At 41.3% G+C, this 22,917-nt stretch overlaps 7 protein-coding genes across 8 annotated transcripts; 4 read left to right on the top strand and 3 right to left on the bottom strand.

Moving 5' to 3' along the window:
• Positions 1–151: 151 nt before the first annotated feature.
• Positions 152–3,981, bottom strand: LOC130702046 (uncharacterized). 2 transcript variants are annotated; one of them, XM_057523717.2, is made up of 7 exons: positions 3,759–3,981; positions 3,041–3,109; positions 2,755–2,927; positions 1,757–2,048; positions 1,009–1,147; positions 746–930; positions 152–673 (listed from the first exon to the last, which is right to left on the bottom strand). In XM_057523717.2, exons 2-7 carry the CDS (start codon positions 3,104–3,106, stop codon positions 575–577), a joined length of 954 nt encoding a protein of 317 aa, XP_057379700.1. In that variant the 5' UTR covers positions 3,107–3,109; positions 3,759–3,981; the 3' UTR covers positions 152–574. The 2 variants fall into 2 exon arrangements, with proteins under 2 accessions (XP_057379700.1, XP_057379699.1); XM_057523716.2 differs by having other exon boundaries at positions 2,755–2,930; positions 3,759–3,980.
• Positions 3,982–5,403: 1,422 nt separating this feature from the next.
• On the top strand, positions 5,404–7,868 carry LOC130702043 (rab GDP dissociation inhibitor beta-like). The gene is made up of 8 exons (XM_057523712.2): positions 5,404–5,564; positions 5,772–5,932; positions 6,007–6,185; positions 6,251–6,520; positions 6,597–6,817; positions 6,888–6,999; positions 7,064–7,208; positions 7,284–7,868. The coding sequence occupies exons 1-8, from the start codon at positions 5,520–5,522 to the stop codon at positions 7,477–7,479; spliced, it is 1,329 nt and encodes a 442-aa protein (XP_057379695.1). The 5' UTR covers positions 5,404–5,519; the 3' UTR covers positions 7,480–7,868.
• A 109-nt stretch (positions 7,869–7,977) lies between these two features.
• LOC130702054 (ADP-ribosylation factor-like protein 6) lies at positions 7,978–10,152 on the bottom strand. The gene is made up of 3 exons (XM_057523726.2): positions 9,830–10,152; positions 9,502–9,764; positions 7,978–8,304 (listed from the first exon to the last, which is right to left on the bottom strand). Exons 1-3 carry the CDS (start codon positions 10,005–10,007, stop codon positions 8,170–8,172), a joined length of 576 nt encoding a protein of 191 aa, XP_057379709.1. The 5' UTR covers positions 10,008–10,152; the 3' UTR covers positions 7,978–8,169.
• A 1,656-nt stretch (positions 10,153–11,808) lies between these two features.
• LOC130702038 (uncharacterized) lies at positions 11,809–15,186 on the top strand. Its single transcript, XM_057523707.2, has 4 exons — positions 11,809–13,449; positions 14,097–14,254; positions 14,324–14,694; positions 14,767–15,186. Exons 1-4 carry the CDS (start codon positions 11,824–11,826, stop codon positions 14,850–14,852), a joined length of 2,241 nt encoding a protein of 746 aa, XP_057379690.1. The 5' UTR covers positions 11,809–11,823; the 3' UTR covers positions 14,853–15,186.
• Positions 15,187–15,443: 257 nt separating this feature from the next.
• On the top strand, positions 15,444–17,959 carry LOC130702068 (pumilio homolog 3-like). The gene is made up of 5 exons (XM_057523740.2): positions 15,444–16,194; positions 16,257–16,487; positions 16,552–16,762; positions 16,830–17,011; positions 17,073–17,959. Exons 1-5 carry the CDS (start codon positions 15,571–15,573, stop codon positions 17,895–17,897), a joined length of 2,073 nt encoding a protein of 690 aa, XP_057379723.1. The 5' UTR covers positions 15,444–15,570; the 3' UTR covers positions 17,898–17,959.
• Positions 17,960–18,053: 94 nt separating this feature from the next.
• LOC130702042 (lipoamide acyltransferase component of branched-chain alpha-keto acid dehydrogenase complex, mitochondrial-like) lies at positions 18,054–20,306 on the top strand. Its single transcript, XM_057523711.1, has 9 exons — positions 18,054–18,189; positions 18,261–18,448; positions 18,517–18,701; positions 18,759–18,895; positions 18,954–19,238; positions 19,314–19,522; positions 19,578–19,770; positions 19,840–19,911; positions 19,974–20,306. Exons 1-9 carry the CDS (start codon positions 18,130–18,132, stop codon positions 20,139–20,141), a joined length of 1,497 nt encoding a protein of 498 aa, XP_057379694.1. The 5' UTR covers positions 18,054–18,129; the 3' UTR covers positions 20,142–20,306.
• Positions 20,307–20,462: 156 nt separating this feature from the next.
• On the bottom strand, positions 20,463–22,833 carry LOC130702040 (probable arginine--tRNA ligase, mitochondrial). Its single transcript, XM_057523708.2, has 4 exons — positions 22,550–22,833; positions 21,134–22,492; positions 20,844–21,076; positions 20,463–20,779 (listed from the first exon to the last, which is right to left on the bottom strand). Exons 1-4 carry the CDS (start codon positions 22,583–22,585, stop codon positions 20,629–20,631), a joined length of 1,779 nt encoding a protein of 592 aa, XP_057379691.1. The 5' UTR covers positions 22,586–22,833; the 3' UTR covers positions 20,463–20,628.
• Positions 22,834–22,917: the final 84 nt, after the last annotated feature.

The following is a 22,917-nucleotide window of genomic DNA, read 5'->3' as shown; positions in this document are numbered from 1 at the left end:
AAACGATTCCTTAACTTTTCTTTCCTCCATCGAGTTTACACACTAAAATTCCGTTACCATCTTTGTTCACACAAGTCAAAAAATTAGTTTCACTTGTAAAACGCACTGCCCAAAATTAGCTTACTGCGAGGAGGGAAAAGAAGGAGGAATGTTTATGTTTTTGAAAACATGGGTAGTGTATTTTTCGATTCAAGTTTTCGATACATGTTAATGTAAGCAAGGCCCGATAGATATGCTAAAACGATGTCAAACTCGGTGGGGGGAATGAAAACAAAAACATTTGAAACTAAAAAGCAATCAGTTTGACAAAAGCTTAACAATTAAAAACAAAAATGTGAGAAAATTTGTATATTAAGTTAATGTTCTAGTATGCCACAATTTTTAAGAGAATCAAGTCCAGCTTTAAAATTTTCTTTAAAAAACAGACTACATGTGTTGTACTCGATGCTGTCATTCATCGAAAATGAGCTTTCTATATATTACTAAGCTTCAAATGATGACGAAACACAAGCAGCAACCGTTCACGCACAGCATTCACGCGTTAATCGAAACAAAATTTGGAAACAAAATACGATTAGGCAAGACGGTTGCGGCAACGTTCGCTGCATCTGGGGAAACAGATCTCGACATTGCAGCTGATGCTGAAATAACTTTCACGAAGAGCTTTCAATCCCTGTAGCAGTTCAAAAAAAGAACTCATTAAAAAACAAACGTTTTTCAATGAGGTTAAACAAGTGAAACATACCCTGAAATAAGTGTAGAGAGTCAAATCAGTGTTGGGATTGGTTGTCTCCTTCAGTTTGTAAAAGACGGTCGTCAAGTCAGGACGAAGTGAACATCCCTCTTCATCCGTCAGCTGGACAGTTTCACCCTTTTGGCCATCGGAATAAGTACACGCTAGGACATTGGCATCGAATCGCTGACCCGAATCTAATAATAATGTCCGTATTTATTATTAGAGTAGATACAATTTTTTTTTTCGTTCGTGAATTGAGAAGTGGGGCTTACTTTTCAGATAAATGACAAGCGATGAATGTGCAGGCGAACTGCTGATGAAACCTCTGGCCGGCAAACTAAGCGGTCCACGACGATCAGACTGGACTTCCACCAGTTGGTTTACGGTCCGGTAATCATACTTTACCGTAATCTTTTTAGAAGAAGAAAGCCACCCCCCAGAAAGAAAAAGAAAAAAAAATTCATAAAATGTCAATTTCGTCTTTGTGTATACAACAATTTGTTGTATGCATTTAAGAATAAAGGGCCATTTCGCTATGTTGTTCATAACCACGCGAAAAATAGTTGATAAACGCAAACAACCGTGTAAAAATTGACGACGCCACAAGACACGCAGACATGCCAGACTAAAATTAGATAAATAGTAAAAAAAAAAAAAAAAAAATTTTTCGACTAAGAGAAGTGAAGCAAAAATAAGCGATAAAAAAGCGGAAGTGAAAGACGCTGGAGCGCAACGTTGTTTAGTATCTGTATGTAAGCCAGACGACTAGCCACCATAGCCAGCAGATGACCACACAGACATCCCCTTCCCTCCCCCAAAAAAATAAATATTTAAAGGAATCCTAAAAAGAAAAAAAAAGAAAAAGGGAAATATTTCCCCATAGGCGGGGAAATTGAAAAAAATATTTAATTCATTCATAGAAGCGGAACGGGTGATTGGGGGAAGTTGTACGCGAGGCCCACATCGCAGTTGGTTAACTGGGTCATATTCAACTCTATATTATTTTAATTTATACGATACCGTCGACGGTTGATAGACTTCGGGCATTTTGGCGTTGACGGATTTCTGGAGCGAGTGGACGCCCCAAACGCAACGAAGACGACGAGCCGTGTCACCGGCTTCTTGGAAATCCGGATCGTGTTGGATGACAATCGTGTTTTCTAAAGAGATCTCTTCGTTTTCCTGTTGCGTGGCTACGGCTGGCGACACACTGCGCACGTCCAACGAGCGCTGGAACGTGTTGACGTTGTTGGATTTCTTGTAACCCGATTGAGTGCTGACGGTTCCGCAGCCTTTTTGTGGCACGTTAAAACTGGCCACCACAAGACGAATCCAATCGAAGAATAACAAAAAAAAATGAAATCAATTGGAAAAAAATAAAATCATGCGCGGAAAGAGGCCACCGCAACTTTATAATTACATAGTGATGATCTAAAAAAAAAAAAAAATAGTTGATTTGAATCTAGAATGTGTTCTAAAACCTGCCCCACCTCGTGAAATGAGACGAGTATATCAACACACTGTTTCTCTTAAGTTGTAGGCTAACTTTCATGCAAGACCGGTTTACTAAAAGGCCTGTCGAAATTAAATATATTCTAATTTTTTTTTTTTTTTTTTAACTATAGATCTTTTCTAAATGCTTCCTTAAATTTAAAACGGATGTAAGCGACGGATCGGAGATGAACGAACGCTAGGACCTCCCCTTGCGATTCCCTTCAAGCCCGGTTGAACAAGCTGACATTTGGTAAGGTACCCATTTTTTCAAGGTTTCAATATTTACAGTATATAAGAAAACCGTTATCAGCGAAATTTCTTTTTCTCCCTCTTCTCTTGTTATCTTGTGTATACACACACACACATTGAAGCAGAAGCGCAGCCGACATCCCGTTGTTTTTCACTTATTCTTCTAGATGTTGTACGGCTTGTTCCTGGTTGTTTTCCTCCGGCGCACGAGAGCGGATCAACCGATATCGTTGGCCAAAAACGGATGACAGGCAACAAGAAAAAACACAACTCACCTGAAGGAGGTGCGGCCCTGGCTGTTGTCGGACGTCACATAGGTACATTGAGGCACCTGGTAGTAGTTCTGGGAGTAGACGATACCGTAGAAAGGACTGTCAAATTTGACATGCACCGTCAGACCAGAGCGCGAGCATTGCACTTTTAACTCCCGCAAATCAGCACCATCGACCTGCTATAGAATATTTTTGTCAGTTATCTGGGATTATTTTATAACACATAACTGGATTTTCAAACAACAAAATTCAGATCATGTATTGTTTTTTTTGGTTTTTTTGGTTTTACCTGGATCAGTAACAGGTATGCTGCTACCACCAGGGCGATAAGGAAATGCTTGGATGGCTTCATCATTTTCTAGTCATTTAAAAGAAATAAGTTATTATGTAGGTATAAATCTAAAAAGAAAGTTTCGTGACACATTCCAATATGCGTAGCCCAGGGACGTGGGCTATAGGTCGTGGGAAGATGACGCGGCTATTAACCCGACAAGCCACGCTAGTCTATTCCAATGCTAAATTCTTCCATTCAAATAAAGTAGCGATAATGCAGATGACGACCTACTTCAAACAAACGTGTAGATTGTATAACAAAGTGTGACCGCGTTTTCTCTCTCCCTTGTCTGCCTGATTACGACAAACAAGAGTGATGGTCTTAACAGCCAAATGTTGGGCGAGGTCTCGTTTACGTTACAACCTAATGAAGTCTCACGCTCTAAATCACGGTCTTTTTGTCTGATGCGAGATTTTAAACTGTTCATTTACACTGTACAAAAAAAAGATGATGATTTCATCTTGTTGGCTATCAATCATTCTTCTGTCAGCAATCAAATGGCATAATGTAGCCTAACCCTTTTTCTTGGACGGAGGCTTGGTAGACCAAAAAACGCAATTTCTCGAATGATGAATGCAATGTTTCGTAAATGAGCTGTCACCAGTTTAAATTAACAAATTTTTCGCCATTTTGCACGCTTTTTAAAATCGGCGAATGTATTGAGAAATCTTACCTGTGATTTTGTTTGAATGGATAGGAATTGTGCGGAGCCTTGCGAGAGGGATGAAGCTGACGAGAGGACGAAGGTGTTGAAACTGAATTGCACGCGTGCGCCAGCGGTCGGAAGACTTTAAAACAAAATTGCCGGGGACTTGGAAGAGAGCTATACACCTGTTCTAGGCGGGAAATCACGTGAGTGAATGAAGCCCACCTGCAGCTGACGAAGCTGGGTCATATCCCCCTTCTTTCGCCTTTTTACTTGTGGCGCTTGCAACAGCAGCTCCTCCTCTCTTTTTTTTTTTTTTTTTTTTTTCTTCTTCCTCTTTCCTCCTACCACCACCACTACCACCTTTTTTTTTTTTTCGTCTTGTTTTGTGGCGTTCCAGACAATGAAAAATGAAATCCCCCTCCACTATCGTTCAGCTCGGTCGCAACGTTAAATCTGATTCATCGATTGGCCGCGATATTTATCGACAAACGCAGATGTTGTTCGCAATTGGCCAATTCTGAATGATTTCGGATTATTATTCTCTACCAGACAGACAGGTATTTTTCTTTAGATGGTTGTTGAATACCCAAATAGATGAATATTTTAGAAATTAGCATATTTGAATTCTTTTTCTAATTCTTTTTAAGTCTCCGGAGGAGGAGCCGATCCCGCGGCGTTCGGGAACGGGAAAAAGTGGGACGGTTAAGAAGAATAAGACGCGACGATAAAAAAAAAAGAAAAAGAAAAAAGCTTTTGTGTGTAAAAGTGTGTATAGACTTGTGTCTGTTTCACCGGTCAGGTATGTGTGGAATCCCTCCGCTAGCGATATGCGCGGCATTTGGGGATGGTTTTTTCGGCCAGCATCACCACCAAAGAAGGTCGTCATGGCAACCTCAATCGAGAAAACATATTTCCTTTTTATTTTTATTTAAAAAAGAATAATACAAAATAAAAAGAAATGAATCACCATTGTACCGGTGGCTAGCTATCTGGCATCTTCCGGGTGAGTGTTTTTGTAACAACTTTCATTCTGCCTGTGTGTTCCACGTGTGTGTGTGTGTGTCCGTGTGGTTGATATAACAAGACTGTTGTTACGTTCCCTCTTTTTCTTCTTCTTCTAACAATCCGTTATCCCGGTGAACGTATACGGATGATGAAACGGGCTAGATCTCATCCTCCTTCAACACAGACACTAAAACCAATAAACCGTAAGTTCCGGTGGACCTTAGCTATACACGTATTATACTTACGCTTGCTGGGTGCCGGACAGACTGCGCTTGCGGCTCACACAAGTCTCGGATGAACGATTTCTAGGCAAACGCACAAGCAAAAAATTAAAAAAAAAAAGGCCAGCTTCTCTTGTTATCAGGGAGAGAAAAGAAGAAAAAAAGCGGTGGATTTTCACACGTATAGAAATGACAAACGAGCCACGAAAAATATGAAAATAAAAATATTTTAGGATTGGTCGTTAAACTTGATCACTTTTTATTTCATTTATATTGATTTTCGTGAGTTTATTTCGTTACTTAAATGATTCCGGTACTTGTTGACACTTGACACGGGCCGTTTAGTTTTCAAGTCGGTTTCTCCTGTTTTCCTTTTTTTTTTAAATTTAATTTTTACGATCGTGACATTTTTTTTCCTCGTTTTCTTTCTTTCCCAGTTTTTTTTTCGAGCCTTTTTGGAGAGAAACGGCAACACTGGTGTTAACTTAGGTACCGACAGGCCGCCCCCCTGTTATATCTCCCGTAACCCGTTGTCGACTTTGGTCTCCTGTCATTCGCCATGGATGAAGAATATGATGCCATCGTCCTTGGAACTGGCCTGAAAGTGAGTCATTTAGAACATATTTTTTAATTTAAGGTTTGATTTTTGGCCCAGTTGTTCGCCTCCAATTTTCCGAGTAAATGATAAGAGGCACAAATGGCCGGCGAAACGGGGACCTCCTAGTCCAGAGTGGCTCTTGTCGTGTCGGCACCGCCATCTTGGACATTATTATTATTTATTTTCTAATACAAGGTGCTTTTCGTTTGACAGGAATGCATTATCAGCGGTATGCTTTCCGTTTCTGGCAAGAAAGTCCTTCATATGGACAGGAACAAGTATTACGGAGGGGAATCTGCTTCCATTACCCCGTTGGAGGAGCTGTTCACCAAGTACGAGGCTCCAGCTCCTAATGAAAGCTATGGTAGAGGAAGGTATGAATTATATGAAAAAGAAAGTACACTTTTCTTGTTTGATTACAGTTATTAATTTTTGTATTATTTTAAAGGGATTGGAATGTTGACTTGATCCCCAAGTTCTTGATGGCCAACGGTCAGCTGGTGAAGCTGCTGATCCACACGGGTGTCACTCGTTACTTGGAGTTCAAGTCTGTGGAAGGTTCCTACGTCTACAAGGGTGGCAAGATTTCCAAGGTCCCTGTTGATGAGAGAGAGGCTCTGGCTTCTGGTATTCTGTCTTTGCCTGCTGTGGTGAAATCTAAAACTTTCTCTCTAAGTCATCCTTTTCATTAGATTTGATGGGCATGTTTGAGAAGCGTCGTTTCAAGAACTTCCTCGTCTTTGTGCAAGATTATCGTGAGGATGACCCTAAAACCTGGAAAGATGTCGACCCAAACAACACCAACATGGCGCAGGTGTATGAAAAGTTTGGTTTGGATAAGAACACGGCCGACTTCACCGGTCACGCTTTGGCCCTGCACCGGGACGACGACTATCTGACTAAACCGTGTTATGACACTATCCGGCGCATCAAGCTCTATTCGGACTCGCTGGCGCGTTACGGTACCTCACATACCTTTTATTCGGTTTCTTTTTGTTATGAAAATTCCACTAATAGCCTCTTTTGTGTTTGTTACAGGCAAATCGCCGTATCTTTATCCGATGTACGGCTTGGGCGAGTTGCCGCAAGGTTTTGCCCGCCTCAGCGCAATTTACGGTGGTACTTACATGCTGGACAAGCCCATCGACGAGATTGTTTACGAAAACGGAAAGGTGGTGGGCGTCAAGTCCGGCGGTGAAATGGCTCGTTGTAAACAACTCTACTGCGACCCCACCTACGTTCCAGAGCGTGTAGAGAAGGTTTGTAACATTTTTGCGGTTGTGTTAACAGCCCGAGAAACATTTTTGAAATAATTCAACTGCATTTTAGGTGAGCAAGGTGGTTCGTTGCGTTTGCTTAATGGATCATCCCATTCCCAACACCAAGGACGCTCTCTCCACTCAGATTATCATTCCACAGAAGCAAGTCAACCGCAATTCGGGTGTGTAAAGTAGTTTCCCTTTGTTCCCCTCTCTTTCTATAATTCAAGTGTTTGATCTCTTTAGATATTTACATATCGATGGTAAGCTACACGCACCAGGTAGCTGCTAAGGGCTGGTTCATTGCCATGGTGTCTACCACCGTAGAAACCAATAACCCAGAAGCTGAAATTAAACCGGCTTTGGATCTTCTAGGTCCCATTAAACAAAAGTATGTATATTTAATTTATTTTATGTGTGATAATGTGAAAATGGCACATCACTTCTTAATCATTTTGACTGTTAGGTTCTTGACGGTGACCGACTTTTACACTCCTAAAGAAGATGGCCGTGATTCGCAAGTGTTCATCTCCAAGTCGTACGATGCCACCACTCATTTCGAAACGACCTGCTTGGACGTTCTTGACGTTTATCGTCGTGGCACTGGCGAAGATTTTGACTTTTCCAAAGTCCGTCACGACCTCGGTGACGAGGAACAGTAGAATGCAATTTAAACAATGACTAACCCCACAATTCAGGAATGCTAACTAAAAATAACAAGAAAATGGCTATTCCGTATCCGTGACCCCAAATGGCGTTCATATTCACTCTTGATACATCCAAGTCAATGGGGAAAACTATTTTTTCTTTGTTTTGTCTAAACCAAGTGCAGTGGATGGACTTTCGATTTTGGTTTTTGCTATCTCTGAAAAATGATTTGTTTTTCCCGAAATACTGTGTGACTATGCCCATTTATCCGACTATTTTTTTTTCTTTCTTACTCCACCCAACATTTTCTCATCCTTTATTTCTGGCATATATGGTATACACACACACACACTTGCAAAAAGGAAAAAAAGCTTACTATTACTACACGTCATTGGCTGTGTTTCGTGATATCTCCAGTCGTATTTTTCCCTCGTGAAAGGGAAGAAAACAAGCTTCTCCCTCCCAATTTTTTTTTTATTTTGGGCTTACTCTTCTAAAATCACAAGAAAAAAATCTTTATTTTCGATGTGTGAGTGTGCACCTTCTGCTCTGCTATCAATTTCATATTTTATTTATCGATTTTTTTCGAGTGTGTATTTTTTCTCTTCATTCCATTAAAAAAATTAAGAAAGGAAACTTAAAATACAACACACACTCTGGAGCTGGAAAACTAAACTTTATTATTACTTGTTTTTTTTTTTTACTTAAAAATTAACTTTGATAATTTGTTCAGAGAGCCATTGGAGTCCAGCGTGCAGTCCGACACCGGTCAAAGCGTTGGAAGCCTCTAGGTGAATGGGGTGTGTCTCGATATCGTCCAATCGTAGCTCAACCCGAATCTTTCAGAAAATAGAGTGAGATTCTAATCATTTTCAAGATAAAAGAGCTATCACGGCCATATCCTAGTATTTTTCTTTAAGCCGATTAAATATTTCCGCGTTGATTTGTAAATAAAGGAGAGAAAATATTTTCTAAAATGACCTTGCAGTTGACCTTCATTAAATACCCAAGAGGGGGCGCGATTGTTAAGGGGGGGCTACCACGGACGTTTAGCCAACGCAGGTCAATGAAATCTCTCCCGAGTGGCGTGTTCTTTTTTCTTTTTCTTTCCCCCCTCTGTCCATCTTCTCTGCGTTACTTCGTTATCCAAGACAAACATTTAGTCTGGTTGTCCCCCCTACGCTTTTTACATGATGATGAGATACAAGTGTGTTATTGAGTACGCAAGCTATTGTTTTATCTAGATCAACAAGTTGGGAGGCGGTCTAACAAACAGGTGTTAATTGCTTTTCGTTTTACACCATCTGTAGGTGTTTGGAACGATTAGCCAGTTTATTATTATAATATATTTATATATATTTTTTGAAATATGATAAAATACCGGTTTAACCCACCACCCCTTCATTTTATCTAGATCAAAACTCACGATGACGTATACGCCGTTATCCATTTGTTACATCACGACAGCCTCAGGCAGAGAGGATCATTTCATCATATCCTTTTTCCCTCCTTTTTTTTTTTTTTGAGGGGATTGAAAAAAAGAAGAAAAAATATACCAGCAGCAGATGGTGGGTTACGATGAGCCTACGTGCAATCCCGCCAAACGGACGGTTCCCCCCACCCCCCAGTCCCTGTGTTACAAAAGATTTTTTCGGTGGAAATAGAGCCTCCGGGAACGTATACAAAGAGTGGGGGGTGAAAACATAAAAGCGAAACTACAAAAAAGGGGGAAGGGGGGCATATCTAACGTTTTCTGCTCTTCTTCTTTATTTTTCACGAAAACAAGATGGCGGATATATCCCGAGATGCTTCTGAAATTTGTTTTGTTGGAGGGAAACCTTATCGTGAGATAGTCAATCCAAGAGCTGCTGCCTGCTGACCTTCTTGATCTTCTTCAATTTCCAACCGAAGAAAACAGAGGGTAAGGTAAATGTACATTCGTTTCTTTTGTGATGAACCAACACACCAAAAAAAAAAGGTGAAATTCCAAAATGTCCGCATGGCGCCATGACCGTTTCTTTATTTATTTTTTTTACCTGACCGATCGGGATGGCACTGTCCAGGTCGCTTTTGTTGGCTAGAATTAAAATAGGTACACCAACTGTGGTTGAACGGTTTTTCATCATCTCCGGATGCTGGATCATGAGTTCCAGTTCGTTGCAAGCTACAGCCATTCGCATCGTGTCACTGCTATCGAGCACGAAAATGACGCCGTGACATTCGGCGTAGTAACGCTCCCATAACGACCGGTACTTTGACTGACCACTCATATCGAAGGCAGTTAAAGTTAATCCAGCATCTGAACGTGAAAGGGTGAATCTGATTGTACATAAAAAATAATGTAGCCAATAAATCAGAACGTACTTTGGAACTTTTCAACGTTGAAACCAATGGTCGGCACTGTCACCTCAGATCGTTTGCCTCTCGACTGCAAATACTGGACCACTGTTGATTTTCCAGAATTATCCAATCCAACAATCAAAATATTGGCTTGTTTCTTTTTGATCTTTAACCACGTTAAAAAGCTATCCCAAAATTTCATTTCGTTTCGGTTGGTTTCGTTTTCAAAATGGACGACCAAAACAAGCGCGGGATTTGTTATGCCGGGTCGGTTGTCATAGCGACCCGCAGGACCTGATCATGCGCTCTGGTCAACAACAACCTTGAGAGATAAACGCAATTCCGCGGAACGATATGAGGCGCCATTAAAAGTTGCCAAGTAAAACGTATTTCCCCAGAAAAGCAGAAAGATGACCTTAATGACGCAACAACATCCAAGATGGTTTTATTTTCTTCGGGATGGCCTACTACAAAACAAGAAGAATTCCGGTGCAAAGTGGGTAAAAAAAAGAAAGGGGGGTAAAAAGGGAACGACCTAGAATGACCTTCCATAGTTACATCTGGTGATGGTCAAAGAATAATAAAAAAAAAAAAGGAGAGAAGACAAACTTCTTGTCATCCATTTAAAAAAGCCTCCCAACAAAAAAATAAAATTCAAGAAGGAGGAGAACTTGGCAAAGGAGGGGGGTTTCACACAAAATGTCGGTTGGAGCGAAGAACTAGGCTGCGGGAGGGGGGGCTGGGAATTGGTAAAATAAAAAAAAATAAAACTTCTCAAAATGGAAAAAAAGGTTTTTTTTCCTTTACCCCCGGCTCCCGGTCGCCAGAGGGCGGCGGTCAAATACAATAAAAAAAAACTAGGGGGGCCCAAGGATTTTTTTTTTGCTCGGTCGTGTTGGCTGTTGTTTCCAGACAGAAAAAAAAAGAACGAAAAAAAAAGAGAAAATTTCTTACGAGAAAACAAAAACTTAAGTAAGGGGATATGAAAACCATGAAGGAAGCCTTGAAATTTGATATGTAAAATAAGAGGGAGGGTATATACCGGTCGGTACCTAACTTACTTTTTTTTTTCACGACGACCTTTTTTTCTTTCTTTTGTCTTCAACGTCATTAAATCGAATTGCAGTTAACTTTTTTTTTTTTTTCGCCGGAAATCCAAGATGGCCGACATTTGGCCGCATTTTTTTTTTCGGCCGGTCGTCCAGAGGTCAGTCTCTCCGAAAAAAAAAAAGCGCACAAGGAGGTAGGGAATAGAAAAGGGGGGGGGGGGTTAAGGGGGGGGGGGGATCTGGGTTGTTCGTGAAGCGAAGCCGTCGGATATCTGGTCAGAGGAGCGAAGAAGAAAAAAAAAGGGGGTTGGGTAGCAGAAGAAGAAGAGGAACGGTTTCACGGAAATCGGCCGAGGGGGAGAGAGGGGGTCCTCTTTGTGTTGTGTACCCCTGGAATGGTAGGAAGAAGCAAAATGGAGGGTAAAAAGCAAAAGAAGAAAAAAAAGGCACTAAGGGCGAAAAAACTGGGGGGTTGTGAAGTGGGTCGACAGGGTGAATCCATAAGCAACAACCGGCTGTTGAACCGAGGGTGTATATGTGTGTTGTAAGGGAGGGGGGCTGGAATAAAAAGTTGACAAGAGGGTGGCGGGAAGAGGAGCGGATAGAATAGAGGAACGAACATAGAGAGAGAGAAAGAAGGGCAGAGAAAAAGGGAGGGGGCTAACAACGACCCCTTGTGTGTGTGTACTTCTGCTGCAGCCCCCTCTGCTTCTCTACAGGCCGAAGCCTGATCACGGTCATTCCGCTTTCGAACGCTCGACGTGTCGTGTTATATTTTTTTTAACTGACGCGAAAAAAAAAAAAAAACATTTTTCTATTTCCCCGCTTTAATTCCGTTGTGTTTTGTGTGTGCGTGCGCGCGTGTTTTGCGCCAAAACGGCGCCATTTTGTGTGTAAATTCGTGACCTCTTTTTTTTTATCCATTTGTTTTGTTATTCGAGTAAAGAAAAACACCAATCGTTCCCCAAAATGAGTAGCATGGTGGACAAGCAAGAAATCATCGACATGATCAGGCTGAAATCGCCTCGGCTGGAACTCGTCTCGTTCGAAGCGGGTAAATCGGAAGCGTGGCGTTGGTTCAAACGTGTACGAGTCGACGGTGCTGTTTTGCCTTATGCCGTTTGCAACGGATGCTTCAAACCCGTTCACTACACCCCTAGAGATGGTACGGGTGGCTTGAGACGGCATGCTTGCCCACTCACGGTGGCAATGGCTCAAGCCAAATCGGGTTTGGTCCAATCCAAAACGCCTTCACCCAACAGCGGAGCGAGAAAACAAAATCGAAACGGTTCGGGAGCGGCTACTCCCGATAACAACGGAACATCAACGTCGTCAGTGGCGTCATCTCCTCGGTCTAGAAATGGTGGTGGTGGTGGCAACAATCCTCGACGTTCGGCAACCGTCCCCGTCAGCTTGACCATGTGGGCCGCAGAAAAAGGCCTGATGGATTTGAGCAATTCGGCCGGATTGCCATCTGGCGGGTTGTCGATTGCCAGCGCTTTCGCCGCCCTCCAGGGCATCGTCCCGCGATGTTCCCCCTACCTCACCTCATCCTCTTCCTCGGCGAACCCTCAGGCGCATCAGCAACTACTGCAGCTCCCGCCGATCTCTGAACACCACCCCCTACACCACCATCGCTCCAACGGTTCGCCCAAGATGGCCGACTCTGCACTCGATTTGGCCATGAAAAAATCATCATCGCCTACCGAGGAACTCGAACGTGATGATGACGATGATGAAACAACTATTCCTTCAGAAGGACGTAAAGCTCAAAGCATTGTCGATCACATTTTGCTCAATATTAGCCACCAAGCTAAATTAGAGCAATCTGTCAATGGCGGATCGTCTTCCACCACTATCAAAGACGCCAATCAAAATGAACAAACATCGCGATTTTCTATTGTTCCTGCATCACGTTCTTCTTCGGGATCTACACGAAGGCCGAGAAAGAGATCGAATCCCGATCGTGCCATCCCTTCTAATCGTACGTTTGGTAGTAATGGCAGCTCAAATGGTGGCAGTCATCATCCCGACATTGAAGCCAATTTACAAATGCTGGCTCATGTCGCCAACGAACCGCCCGCCGTCAAGCGTGAGAGAATCTCCAGTCCCGTCGATCTCGACAGCTATCGCTATCAGAGTAGGTCCAACTTTGTTAAATCATTTGTTGAGGCTATTATTGACGGCGTCTCTCCATTAGTGAACGGAGGCCAGTTGACGCCGACCAGCCAGCATTCCGTACCTAGTCCCGCCGACGAAGATGGCGACCATCCGGCCAGCACAAGCTCTGCCGGTTCTTCCACTTCCCGCAAATCGGGTACCTCATCGCCTGCTCAATTCGCTCATCACGTACCTGCTCATCTTACTGTGCCATCATCCGCTGCTGAAAATAATAATAATTCTACGACATCGTTGGTCAGCTATGCTCATCCTTCAAGTCCGACTGTATTGTCCAAGCCCGTCGAAAGCTTTGTGGCCGCCATGCACCAAGTTCTACAAGGCTCGCCCCAGTGTTCGTTAGCCGACGCCGCTCAACTCATTCAGCTCAATGATCTCACCACGTGCCTTCACTCGCTCCTCGATCTTCACAAAAAGGTAACTTTCCTCGTAATAAAATAAAAAAACAAGTTTCCTTTGTTACGTTCGAATCGTGCGAGTTGCCGTTCGTGCTAAGCAATCGATAAATCCCGCTAGTGCCTACCATTACTGCTACGCCATTTTGGCGCTAGTGTACGGCTTTCTCCCTGTTTCCTACTTTGATAAAAAGCCGCTGGCACTGAACGTCCTCATTGTCGGACTTTCTAGAACCTCTCGATACCATTCGTCTGTCAATTTTCCTGCCAGTTGAACACTTTGCCGGGTATCGCTTCAAAACTTTAAACTTTTTAGTTATTTTATATTTATCTTATAGCATTTTAGCTAACATTAAAAGTTTGCCATTTAGATAGTGTTTTAGATTGTTTAAAATCCTAAACGGTAAATGCCAATTGTTTTTTGTTTTTTTATTATGTAAAACAAAATCGTGACGTAGCACAATCACGACCGCCAAAGCCCCTGTTTTCTTTTCTTTTCTTGAGCTTCCATTTTCTCTACCGGTATTGCCGGGCGACTTCCATGTTTCCACAGCGTGATTATTAGTTCATCTGTTTGCTTAGCTAATCTAGTAGTGACAAGCTATTTGTTAAGCTTATCTCCATGAATGTTAGTCGTGTTCTCTAACCATTTCCTTTCAACTTTTGCAGTCCCTCGTTGCTTCTGAATTGAAAATGCCAGTCCCTGATCTGCAGAAACCTGCTCCTATTTTCAAAGGTACCGCAGTTGTGGATGGACAGTTCAAGGAAATCTCACTTGAAGACTACAAGGGCAAATATGTCATCTTGTTCTTCTACCCCCTTGACTTGTAAGTAACATGACATATTCATCTTACGGTATTCATTTACTAAATTCTTTATTTATTGGACATATGCAGCACCTTTGTTTGCCCAACTGAAATTATTGCCTTCTCTGACCGCGCTGACGAGTTCCGCAAAATCAACTGCGAACTGATCGCATGCTCGACCGACAGTCACTTTTGCCACTTGGCTTGGGTCAACACTCCGCGCAAGCAGGGTGGTTTGGGTTCCCTCAACATTCCTCTGTTGGCTGACAAGTCGGCCGCCATCTCCAAGTCGTATGGAGTTTACAAGGAGGACGAGGGCCTAACTTTCCGTGGCCTTTTCATCATCGACGAACAGCAAAGACTTCGTCAAGTCACCATTAACGATCTACCTGTCGGTCGCAGCGTTGACGAAACTCTGCGTCTAGTCCAAGCTTTCCAGTTTACAGACAAACATGGAGAAGGTAATAAAAAGCAAATAGGCTTAGTTTAAGTTTTCCCAACCATTTATTTTATGGCTGTGTTCATTTTGTCAGTTTGCCCTGCTGGCTGGACTCCTGGCAAGAAATCCATGAAGGCTGATCCGGCTGGAAGCAAAGAATACTTTGAAGCCTCACACTGAAAAAATTCTGTCCTCTATACCTGACTTCGGATATTCCGCAACTTTATCTATTTTGTCTTTTTTTTTCACCTGCCACTCTGGCCTATTTGTAGTATCTAGATCGAAATATCAAATCACCTTGTTATTACATGGGTTTAAAATGAGAGTAATCATTCCTAGAAAGAAAGAGAGAAAGGCTCGGTGGCGGAAACGGTTGCCTAAACATTGTTTTATGTGATGGTGCAAATTTCCGCCAGCTATGTCTTTGATTTGTGGCCTACTTTATATTTGGTGATGTAGCAGCTGTGAAAATGGAAGGAATGCGAATAAACAAAACATATTCAACCCGTAAGAATTGTTGTCCTGTTCCGTAATTTTCTATATAAAGAATGGCGTTTCCTACTTTCTATTTTACACAGACACGCAATAATTGTTCTCATTATTCGAAATTCATTATCTGCAATTCTTGTTGTGAAATCTCTTGTGGGAAAGTTTTGTCGGTTTTTGTTACAAAACAAGAGGTTAAGTTATAAAAAGCCGAAAGCTCCTAGAAGTTCCTGTAAATCTCGCTAGATAGAGTTATCAGAAGGAAGCAGAAGACTTCGTCAACCACGTGTTTGACAGTGCTTGTTCACTTTTTCTTGACGCTATATTCATCGCACGCGTTGTTTTCTTTCCCAAGATTCACCGTAGGTTATTTCATCAATTTTGAAACAGTTGTGATTTTGAATATCATAAAATGACTTTGAAAAGTATCAAACCAGCCAACAAGAAAACCAAGAAACAATTTGTAGCCGAAGATTCGCCGGGATTCACACATTCAGAAAGTAAACTTATTAACCAACTGGAAGCCAAGAAAAAAGTAAAACATGTAAAACAAACAGAAGAAGAGTCAGCCAAAGTTGGTAATATGTTTAAGAAGAAAAAGAAGGATGTCTCCGATGATGAAGAAATTGTTGAGAAACCCAAAAAGTCACAAAAAGTTAAAATGGATGTAGATGAAGGTGACTTTGAAGTGGTCAAACCTTCTAAGAAAACAAAATCAACAGAATCATTGAGTGAGGTTGTCGTACCTGGTTTTTCAGCACCCAAAAAAGCAGCACCCAAACGGAAGCATGAAGGTGAAGAAGGACCTGCCAAGAAAACGAAAAAGGTAGGCGGAGAAAAATCAAGTGCTTTCAAAAAGAAGGAAAAAGAAGCACTTAAAGTTGAGCGTAAAACCAAAGAGAATGAAAACCGCTATTTACTGTCAGTAAAAGCCAAAAAGTTGTGGGAAGAACTACGAAGAGAAGATACAACAAAAGAAAAACAGCTTTCACTTAGTGCTGATCTTTATGGACTGATTAAGACTCATGCACATGAAGTAAGCTGTTTAATCATGTTTATGTAATTCATAATCTAATAAGTCTATTATTTCATTTGTAGTTGGTGTTTGCCCATGACACAGCCAGAGTTATTGAGTGCTTGTTTGAAAAGGCATCTCAGGACATCAGAGAAGCTGTGTTCAATGAACTTAAACCTCACACCATCAATCTGGCCAAATCACAGTATGCCCACTTCTACTTGATGAAAGTTCTCCGCCATGGGAATAAAGAACAGCGAACTTATGTCATCCAGGCGCTCAGCGGCAAAGTCGTTTTCCTCATGAAACACAAGGTATACTACGATTTAAAGAATTTTTAAAATTTACTTTCGCCTTATTTTAATCAATTGGTTATAGTTCGCCTCTAAAGTAGTGGAAACTGCGTACAATGACTGGGCCAACGCAAGCCAACGCGCTCTACTTAGTCAGGAATTTTACGGACCCGAGTTCAAGCTGTTCAAGGATGAATCCATTACCACCCTTAGTGCTGCTCTGGCTAAACACCCCGAAAAGAAGGAAGTCTTCCTCAAACATATGAATCAGGCCATTGAGCCAATTATTGCCAAAGGTGAAACAATTTTTATTAATTGATGTTCTTACCCAATTTTACCATATAAATTTTTTCCCTCGAAAAGGTGTCTTCAATCACAGTCTGCTGCATCGTCTTACAAATGAATATTTGACCCATTGCAGTGAAAATGAACGATCCGAAATGATTCAGAGCCTTCGACAGGCAGTCATCCAAGTTCTGCATACCCGTGATGGAGCCCGTGTCGGATTAACATGTATCTGGTACGGTACACAAAAAGATCGAAAGGTTAGAAATCCCCTCTAGTATGTTGGGAAACAATTTTATCCTCTTCTGGTACATTATATAGGATATCATAAAAAGTTTCAAAGGCCATGTAACTAAAATCTGCCAAGAAGAACACGGCCATATGGTATTGATGGCGCTTTTCGATTCGGTGGATGACACTAAACTCGTAGCGAAAGCTATTGTTTCGGAAATCGCTACCAGCTGGAGAGAAATTGTCGTTCACGAGCACGGTCGCAAGGTTGTCATGTACTTGCTTGCCGGGCGTGACCCAAAGTATACCCATCCACAAATCATTGATATTCTAAAACAAGGAGATGGTAACCCCAACAGTAAGAAAGATATGGCTACTCGCCATAAAGAACTTTTACAGTACGCTTCTCCTGCTTGGCTAGAAGCTGTTGCGCACGAACCTGAAATGTGGTTAAAGGATAGCAAGAATTGCCTTGTCCTCGGCTCTATTCTCAAGTTCTGCGTTGGAAACGAGCTACAGACCGCTTTCAAAGCAGTAGCTTCAGTTATTGGTAATCCTTTGGATCAAGACCTCAGAAACGCATTTAGCTCCGATGGCGAAAAGGTTCAACATTGGGTGGAGCAATCGGCTGTCCATATGGTTGTTAAGAAGCTTGTTCAGTTTGACAAATTTCGAACACAACCGCCATATTTTAGCCAGGCGATCATTGACGAAGTTGATGCTGAAGAAATCAAAGGTTGGCTAAGCTGTAATCGTGCTGCTTTCTTACTTGTGAATATGGTCGAAACAGAAATTGATAGCGTCACACAAGCTGTTTTAGAAAAATTGAAGAATTTGAGGAAATTTTTGCAAAAACAAACCAACAAAGGCGCCAACATTCTCGATTCGAAATTGTCCAAACTTGAACCAATCTAGGACTTTTATTGTTGATGTGTCGTGAAAATATTGAAATAATAAAATCATTTCTGGAACCCCGTAATTTTTGTTGTTAATATTGAATTTTGTGATAGTTTTACAATGCATAATTTTTGTTTGTTTTTCGTCTATCTTGTGCAAAATTCAAGGTGCAATTCGTCACCTTGGGCTCCATCAGCGCCATCTTTTCACGGTCAGCCGTGATTCGTGTTGAAAATTTATTCGAGTAAACATGGCTTCTGCTACACGAAGAATTGTTTGTAGTTTTAAGCAGCAGAAATTATTCTATTTGGTAATTTATTTTTATTTTGTCATCAAGATCATAGAATTTTATTTTAAGAAAGATTTTTTTATTTACTTTAGAAATCTCGATTGCAATACCATGCTGTTGCACTGCCTCTCGATCACGCTAGACCTTGCGGTTATGTTGAACAAATTCATCCATTAGCTACTAGATTTTTCCATGCTTCCAAAGCATTTTACGGCGAAAAGGTACCTTTCAAACTTTCCGACATAGGAGAAGGAATCACCGAAGTTACGGTTAAAGAATGGTATGCTATTTATGATTCCCTTGTAGTTTGTATAATTTATTTAACTTTGATTGTGTTCCAATCAAAAGGTATGTAAAAGAAGGTGATAAAGTTGCCCAGTTTGATCCTATCTGTGAGGTCCAGAGTGACAAAGCCTCTGTAACCATTACCAGCCGCTATGATGGCTTAATCAGTAAATTACATTATGCAGTAGATGAAATGGCCAAGGTTGGCACACCATTGGTGGATATTGAAGTTAGTGGTTCCGTTTCAGGTAATAGTTATAATACAGTATATTTTAATGTCAGTTTTTAAATCATTCTCATTTTAGAAGCACCGGTTGAAGAATTGCAAGAGAAAGATGCCATACCACTGGGAGAAAGAGAAGAGAGCCTGGAACTCCCAGCAGAGAACCAATCAAAAGTTTTGACAACACCAGCTGTCAGGAAGATGGCTAGTGATAACAAGGTACACTCATATAGAAGATTTTAATGAGAAGTTGGAGGTAGAATTTTTTCTATTCTAGATCAATCTAAGAGATGTACAAGGAACTGGTAGAGATGGTCGTATTTTAAAGGAAGATATGCTTCGCCACATAGAATCTCTGAGTAGCTCTAAGAGTGCTCCAAAAACTTCACAAGTACCACAGCAACAAGCTAAAGCTGTAGAACGAGGAACAATCTCCCAACAGCAGTCACCTTCACCAAAAACACCGCAGATAATGAGGCCAAGCGCCCCTGTTGGGGTGGACCGAACTGAACCAATTAAAGGATTTAAAAAGGCAATGGCAAAATCCATGACTGCTTCACTGGTAATCCGTTTGAACTGTTTTGGCATTTCATCAATGGGCCTAACGAATTAATATTTCCTTTAATTTTTTTTCAAGCGAATCCCCCATTTCGGCTATTGTGATGAAATCGACATGACGTCGATGGCTGCATTAAGACATTCTTTAAAAGAGAGTCCCATGGTTAAGGAGCGTGGCATCAAATTGTCTTTTATGCCATTTTTCATCAAAGCTGCTTCTATGGCTTTGCATCATTTCCCAGTTCTCAATTCTTCAGTTGATGAAGCCTGTGAAAACATTACTTACAAGTATATCGCACAAAACCAAATTTTATTGAAAGTTCAACCCCATATTTTGTTTTAGAGCCTCTCATAATATCGGATTTGCCATGGACACCAGTCTTGGATTGATCGTGCCAAATGTTAAAAATGTCCAGTCATTATCTGTTATGGATGTTGCCATTGAACTAGCCAGGCTCCAGGAATTAGGAAATAAAGGCAGTTTAGGCGCTACCGATTTAACCGGTGGTACCTTTACCTTATCCAACATCGGATCGGTTAGATTCCCAAAAACTTCAAATATTTTTAGTGTCTCTTAAGGCATTTAAGTTCTTGTCTATTACCAGATCGGTGGAACTTACGCGAAGCCAGTGATTATGTCACCTGAGGTTGCCATCGGAGCAATTGGCCGTGTCCAGGTAATTGTTAAACCGTATTTTCTTTGTCTTCGTTCCTGTGTTACATATTACTTGATGAATAGGTACTTCCGCGTTTTAATAGCAAAGGCGAAGTAGTGAGAGCATCCATCATGCAAGTTAGTTGGTCAGCAGATCATCGCGTGATTGATGGAGCCTCAATGGCCCGATTTTCGAATTTGTGGAAAGCCTACCTAGAAAATCCCAGCACCATGATCTTGGATTTGAAGTGAACCAGACCCAGATAATAATACTATGCCTAATAATCTGTCTCCTCCCAGTTAAAAGGCGTGTATCTAATAAAGAGGATCTATAGTGTAACGGTCGCAAAAATGAAAATCTCAACAGCCTGAGACACCAGTCATCAATGTACGAAATAAAGGTAAATCTCGATATAATATACTGCACTCTGTTGTATTCAACACGATACACAGCTTACACCAATACGGGACTGCCTTTTTAATCCAAATTTTAGGGTTTCGAAAACTAAAGATGCGGCCTCGCCTTAGTGGTTAATGGATCAAACAACTTCTACTTCAATGGATTTAATTTAAAGCATGCTGCATGTGCCTCGATGTTCAGAAGTGATAGTTCCATCAAGCTCCAAATAGCTGGTTTTCAATTCAATCAAAGAGGCAGTATTGATTGTAACGTAAGTATGTAACACCAAGAAACACGTGAGGTAGCGTTTAACGGCGTGACTAAGGTCAGTTGGCAGGTTTACATTTGCTGAAGAGGTTGCACACCGAGGATTTTCAAGCCGATACTCAGGATGCGTTTCGATGCAGAAAATATTGCTAAACGGATTTGAGCCAATTCTTCTTCTTGATTCTTAACAGGCATGGTCTTCAGCGCTACGCCAAGCGAATGACTATTGAAGAAAGAGAATTGGGAATGTGGCCGTAAAGAAACATTCAGTAGATGATTAGAGTTACCTTAGATCGAAAAGATATCTAACTAGAACACACGGTTCGAGTTGATTGTAGGAATCCTGTAACACCTGATGGAACATTCCCAAATCCCTCATCACAGTGATCAATTCAGGTTCTTGAATTAAATTAGTATTCAGGCTGAGAAGTTCTTCAGGTAGACTCACGCCGCACATTTTCTCTAGGCTGTGCAGTCGGGAATGTGTATACTGCAAGCGAATGCCGGTATCTCCTTTATCCTACAAATAAAGAAAGGTATTGCATAATAAAGCGGATAGCATTTATACTGTATTTACCTGAAGAGCATCGTCCCAATTAAAAGTGTAGTCTCTTTGCCTGCGCTGCTTGAGATCGTTAATGACTACTGCGGATATAGCCAATATATCAGTGATTTCAGGATTTTCTTCAACTGCAACTCTTGTATTTGGGCTGGCAATTTGTTTTGCTTTCATTCTTGCGTGTGCTTCATCAAGTAAATCACTTAGGAAAACGATCGTTCCTTTTCGGGTGGACATGCCTTTTATACGACCAAACTTCACATGTTCTATGTTACTTGCCCAAGTATGACACATAAAACTGAGAAGACTTTTCAATGCTACAAAGTGGTCGGATTGAGCATTATCTACAACATAAAACATCCGTCGAAAAGGGAAACGGTTCCATCGGTCTATAGCTGCGGCCACGTCTCGTGTTAGGTATAAACTTGAACCGTCACTTTTGACCAACGTAACTGTTCTTTGGTCATTTAGACGAACGACTTTTGTTCCTTCAGCTTTTGTTATAAGGCGTCCAGATTTCTCTAGAATTGACAAGACAGCGCTCAAGTCCTTGATCCCATACTGAGATTCCCAATTGAATTCGTCAAATTTAACGCCAAGACGGGCATAAGTTTGACGAAGTTCTGTCACGGTGAACTCTCGAATTTCTCTCCAATTTTTCGACAGGTCTTCGTCACCACTTTCTAGCCTTTGGAACAACTCACGTGCTCTGGCAGCAACGTTTTCGTCTTTCTCGGCCATAGTGTTAGCTTTCACGTATATCTCCAGTAGCGAACGTATAGGATTTTGCGAAATCTCTTCCCAGCTAAACCAGCCCTGGTCAAGCCCAAACTGGAGAAGCCCAAATTGGGTACCCCAATCACCAAGATAGTTAAGCCGCTTGACATTTTGACCTAGGGCAATGAATAGATTTGATAGGAAATTTCCATGAATTGTTGATCTCAAATGACCAACATGAAAAGGCTTGGCAATGTTAGGAGAACTAAATTCAACAATAATTTGGTCTTTAGGCAGAGAAAACAGCTTCCCGGAAACATAATCTTCTTCATTGGTTCCTAAAATGTCTGACAGCAAATTGCGGCAATAGCAACTGATGTCAAGATGAAAATTTAAAAAATGAATTTTTGACTCAGGTGGAGACAGAGAGATCCCAGTAACTGAATCATTTGTTTCAAATTTTTCAATAATTTCACTTCCTTGCAGAAACATAAGTTTTTTTTCAACATGATTCTTTTTCTGTCCAACTACAGTATAGAGAGGAAGCTGTAATTCAATTCGATTTTTGGCTGAATTTGGATTGATTTGCAAGGCACTCACAAGCTGACTTTCTATTGGCAAGATATCAACATTGCTAACACCTCTCAGAGCTTGCAAAACCTGTATGGGCAGTTCATATTAGTATTAAAAACTAAATAACCAATTCAGTAAAGGCACCTTGGTTGCAAGGGAACTTCTGAGTGCAATCGCCATTTTTGATCACCATCAGGATGAGGCACCCGATCACTTCATATCTATTGATTTACGACACTTGGTTTGTTTTGGAATTTTGGTCGACATGCGTTCGCCAAGATACAGCTGTTTTTGATTGTTTTGTTTTTTTCTTTTTTCCCCCCAAAGGCGATTATCACTCAGGAGTCAGAAGTAGAACATTGTATGAATGCCGATACAGTCTTCCTGTTAAATCTGAACAAAAAAATGCATGAACTTTCCGTGTAAATTACGTGATCGAAATAACCGAGTGCGGTAGTTGATTTGCGGGAAAATGTGCGTTTTCAATGCATATTGGAATCACATGTGTGTTT

The sequence above is a fragment of the Daphnia carinata genome, chromosome 6, assembly GCF_022539665.2.
Source record: "Daphnia carinata strain CSIRO-1 chromosome 6, CSIRO_AGI_Dcar_HiC_V3, whole genome shotgun sequence".
NCBI classification, from domain to species: domain Eukaryota; kingdom Metazoa; phylum Arthropoda; class Branchiopoda; order Diplostraca; family Daphniidae; genus Daphnia; species Daphnia carinata.
The sequence above is the reverse complement of the archived record's forward strand: the minus strand, read 5'-3'. Positions and strand labels throughout refer to the sequence as shown.

Excerpts from the sequence above, each read along its gene's own strand:
- LOC130702046 (XM_057523716.2), bottom strand. The coding sequence starts at position 3,106 with ATGATGAAGCCATCCAAGCATTTCCTTATCGCCCTGGTGGTAGCAGCA. Across the intron at positions 2,049-2,754 it reads CAGGGCCGCACCTCCTTCAG|TTTTAACGTGCCACAAAAAG; the intron begins GTGAGTTGTGTT and ends TGTGGTGGCCAG. Across the intron at positions 674-745 it reads CTCTCTACACTTATTTCAGG|GGATTGAAAGCTCTTCGTGA; the intron begins GTATGTTTCACT and ends GAACTGCTACAG.
- LOC130702043 (XM_057523712.2), top strand. The coding sequence starts at position 5,520 with ATGGATGAAGAATATGATGCCATCGTCCTTGGAACTGGCCTGAAA. Across the intron at positions 5,565-5,771 it reads TCCTTGGAACTGGCCTGAAA|GAATGCATTATCAGCGGTAT; the intron begins GTGAGTCATTTA and ends TTCGTTTGACAG. Across the intron at positions 6,186-6,250 it reads GAGAGAGGCTCTGGCTTCTG|ATTTGATGGGCATGTTTGAG; the intron begins GTATTCTGTCTT and ends CCTTTTCATTAG.
- LOC130702054 (XM_057523726.2), bottom strand. The coding sequence starts at position 10,007 with ATGAAATTTTGGGATAGCTTTTTAACGTGGTTAAAGATCAAAAAGAAA. Across the intron at positions 9,765-9,829 it reads CAACGTTGAAAAGTTCCAAA|ATGCTGGATTAACTTTAACT; the intron begins GTACGTTCTGAT and ends TTTCACGTTCAG. Across the intron at positions 8,305-9,501 it reads GTGCCATCCCGATCGGTCAG|ATTCGGGTTGAGCTACGATT; the intron begins GTAAAAAAAATA and ends ATTTTCTGAAAG.
- LOC130702038 (XM_057523707.2), top strand. The coding sequence starts at position 11,824 with ATGAGTAGCATGGTGGACAAGCAAGAAATCATCGACATGATCAGGCTG. Across the intron at positions 13,450-14,096 it reads TCCTCGATCTTCACAAAAAG|TCCCTCGTTGCTTCTGAATT; the intron begins GTAACTTTCCTC and ends CAACTTTTGCAG. Across the intron at positions 14,255-14,323 it reads TTCTTCTACCCCCTTGACTT|CACCTTTGTTTGCCCAACTG; the intron begins GTAAGTAACATG and ends GGACATATGCAG.
- LOC130702068 (XM_057523740.2), top strand. The coding sequence starts at position 15,571 with ATGACTTTGAAAAGTATCAAACCAGCCAACAAGAAAACCAAGAAACAA. Across the intron at positions 16,195-16,256 it reads TTAAGACTCATGCACATGAA|TTGGTGTTTGCCCATGACAC; the intron begins GTAAGCTGTTTA and ends TTTCATTTGTAG. Across the intron at positions 17,012-17,072 it reads GTACACAAAAAGATCGAAAG|GATATCATAAAAAGTTTCAA; the intron begins GTTAGAAATCCC and ends TACATTATATAG.
- LOC130702042 (XM_057523711.1), top strand. The coding sequence starts at position 18,130 with ATGGCTTCTGCTACACGAAGAATTGTTTGTAGTTTTAAGCAGCAGAAA. Across the intron at positions 18,896-18,953 it reads AGATGGCTAGTGATAACAAG|ATCAATCTAAGAGATGTACA; the intron begins GTACACTCATAT and ends TTTCTATTCTAG. Across the intron at positions 19,771-19,839 it reads CCTTATCCAACATCGGATCG|ATCGGTGGAACTTACGCGAA; the intron begins GTTAGATTCCCA and ends GTCTATTACCAG.
- LOC130702040 (XM_057523708.2), bottom strand. The coding sequence starts at position 22,585 with ATGGCGATTGCACTCAGAAGTTCCCTTGCAACCAAG. Across the intron at positions 22,493-22,549 it reads GAAGTTCCCTTGCAACCAAG|GTTTTGCAAGCTCTGAGAGG; the intron begins GTGCCTTTACTG and ends CTGCCCATACAG. Across the intron at positions 20,780-20,843 it reads AGATATCTTTTCGATCTAAG|TCATTCGCTTGGCGTAGCGC; the intron begins GTAACTCTAATC and ends TTTCTTCAATAG.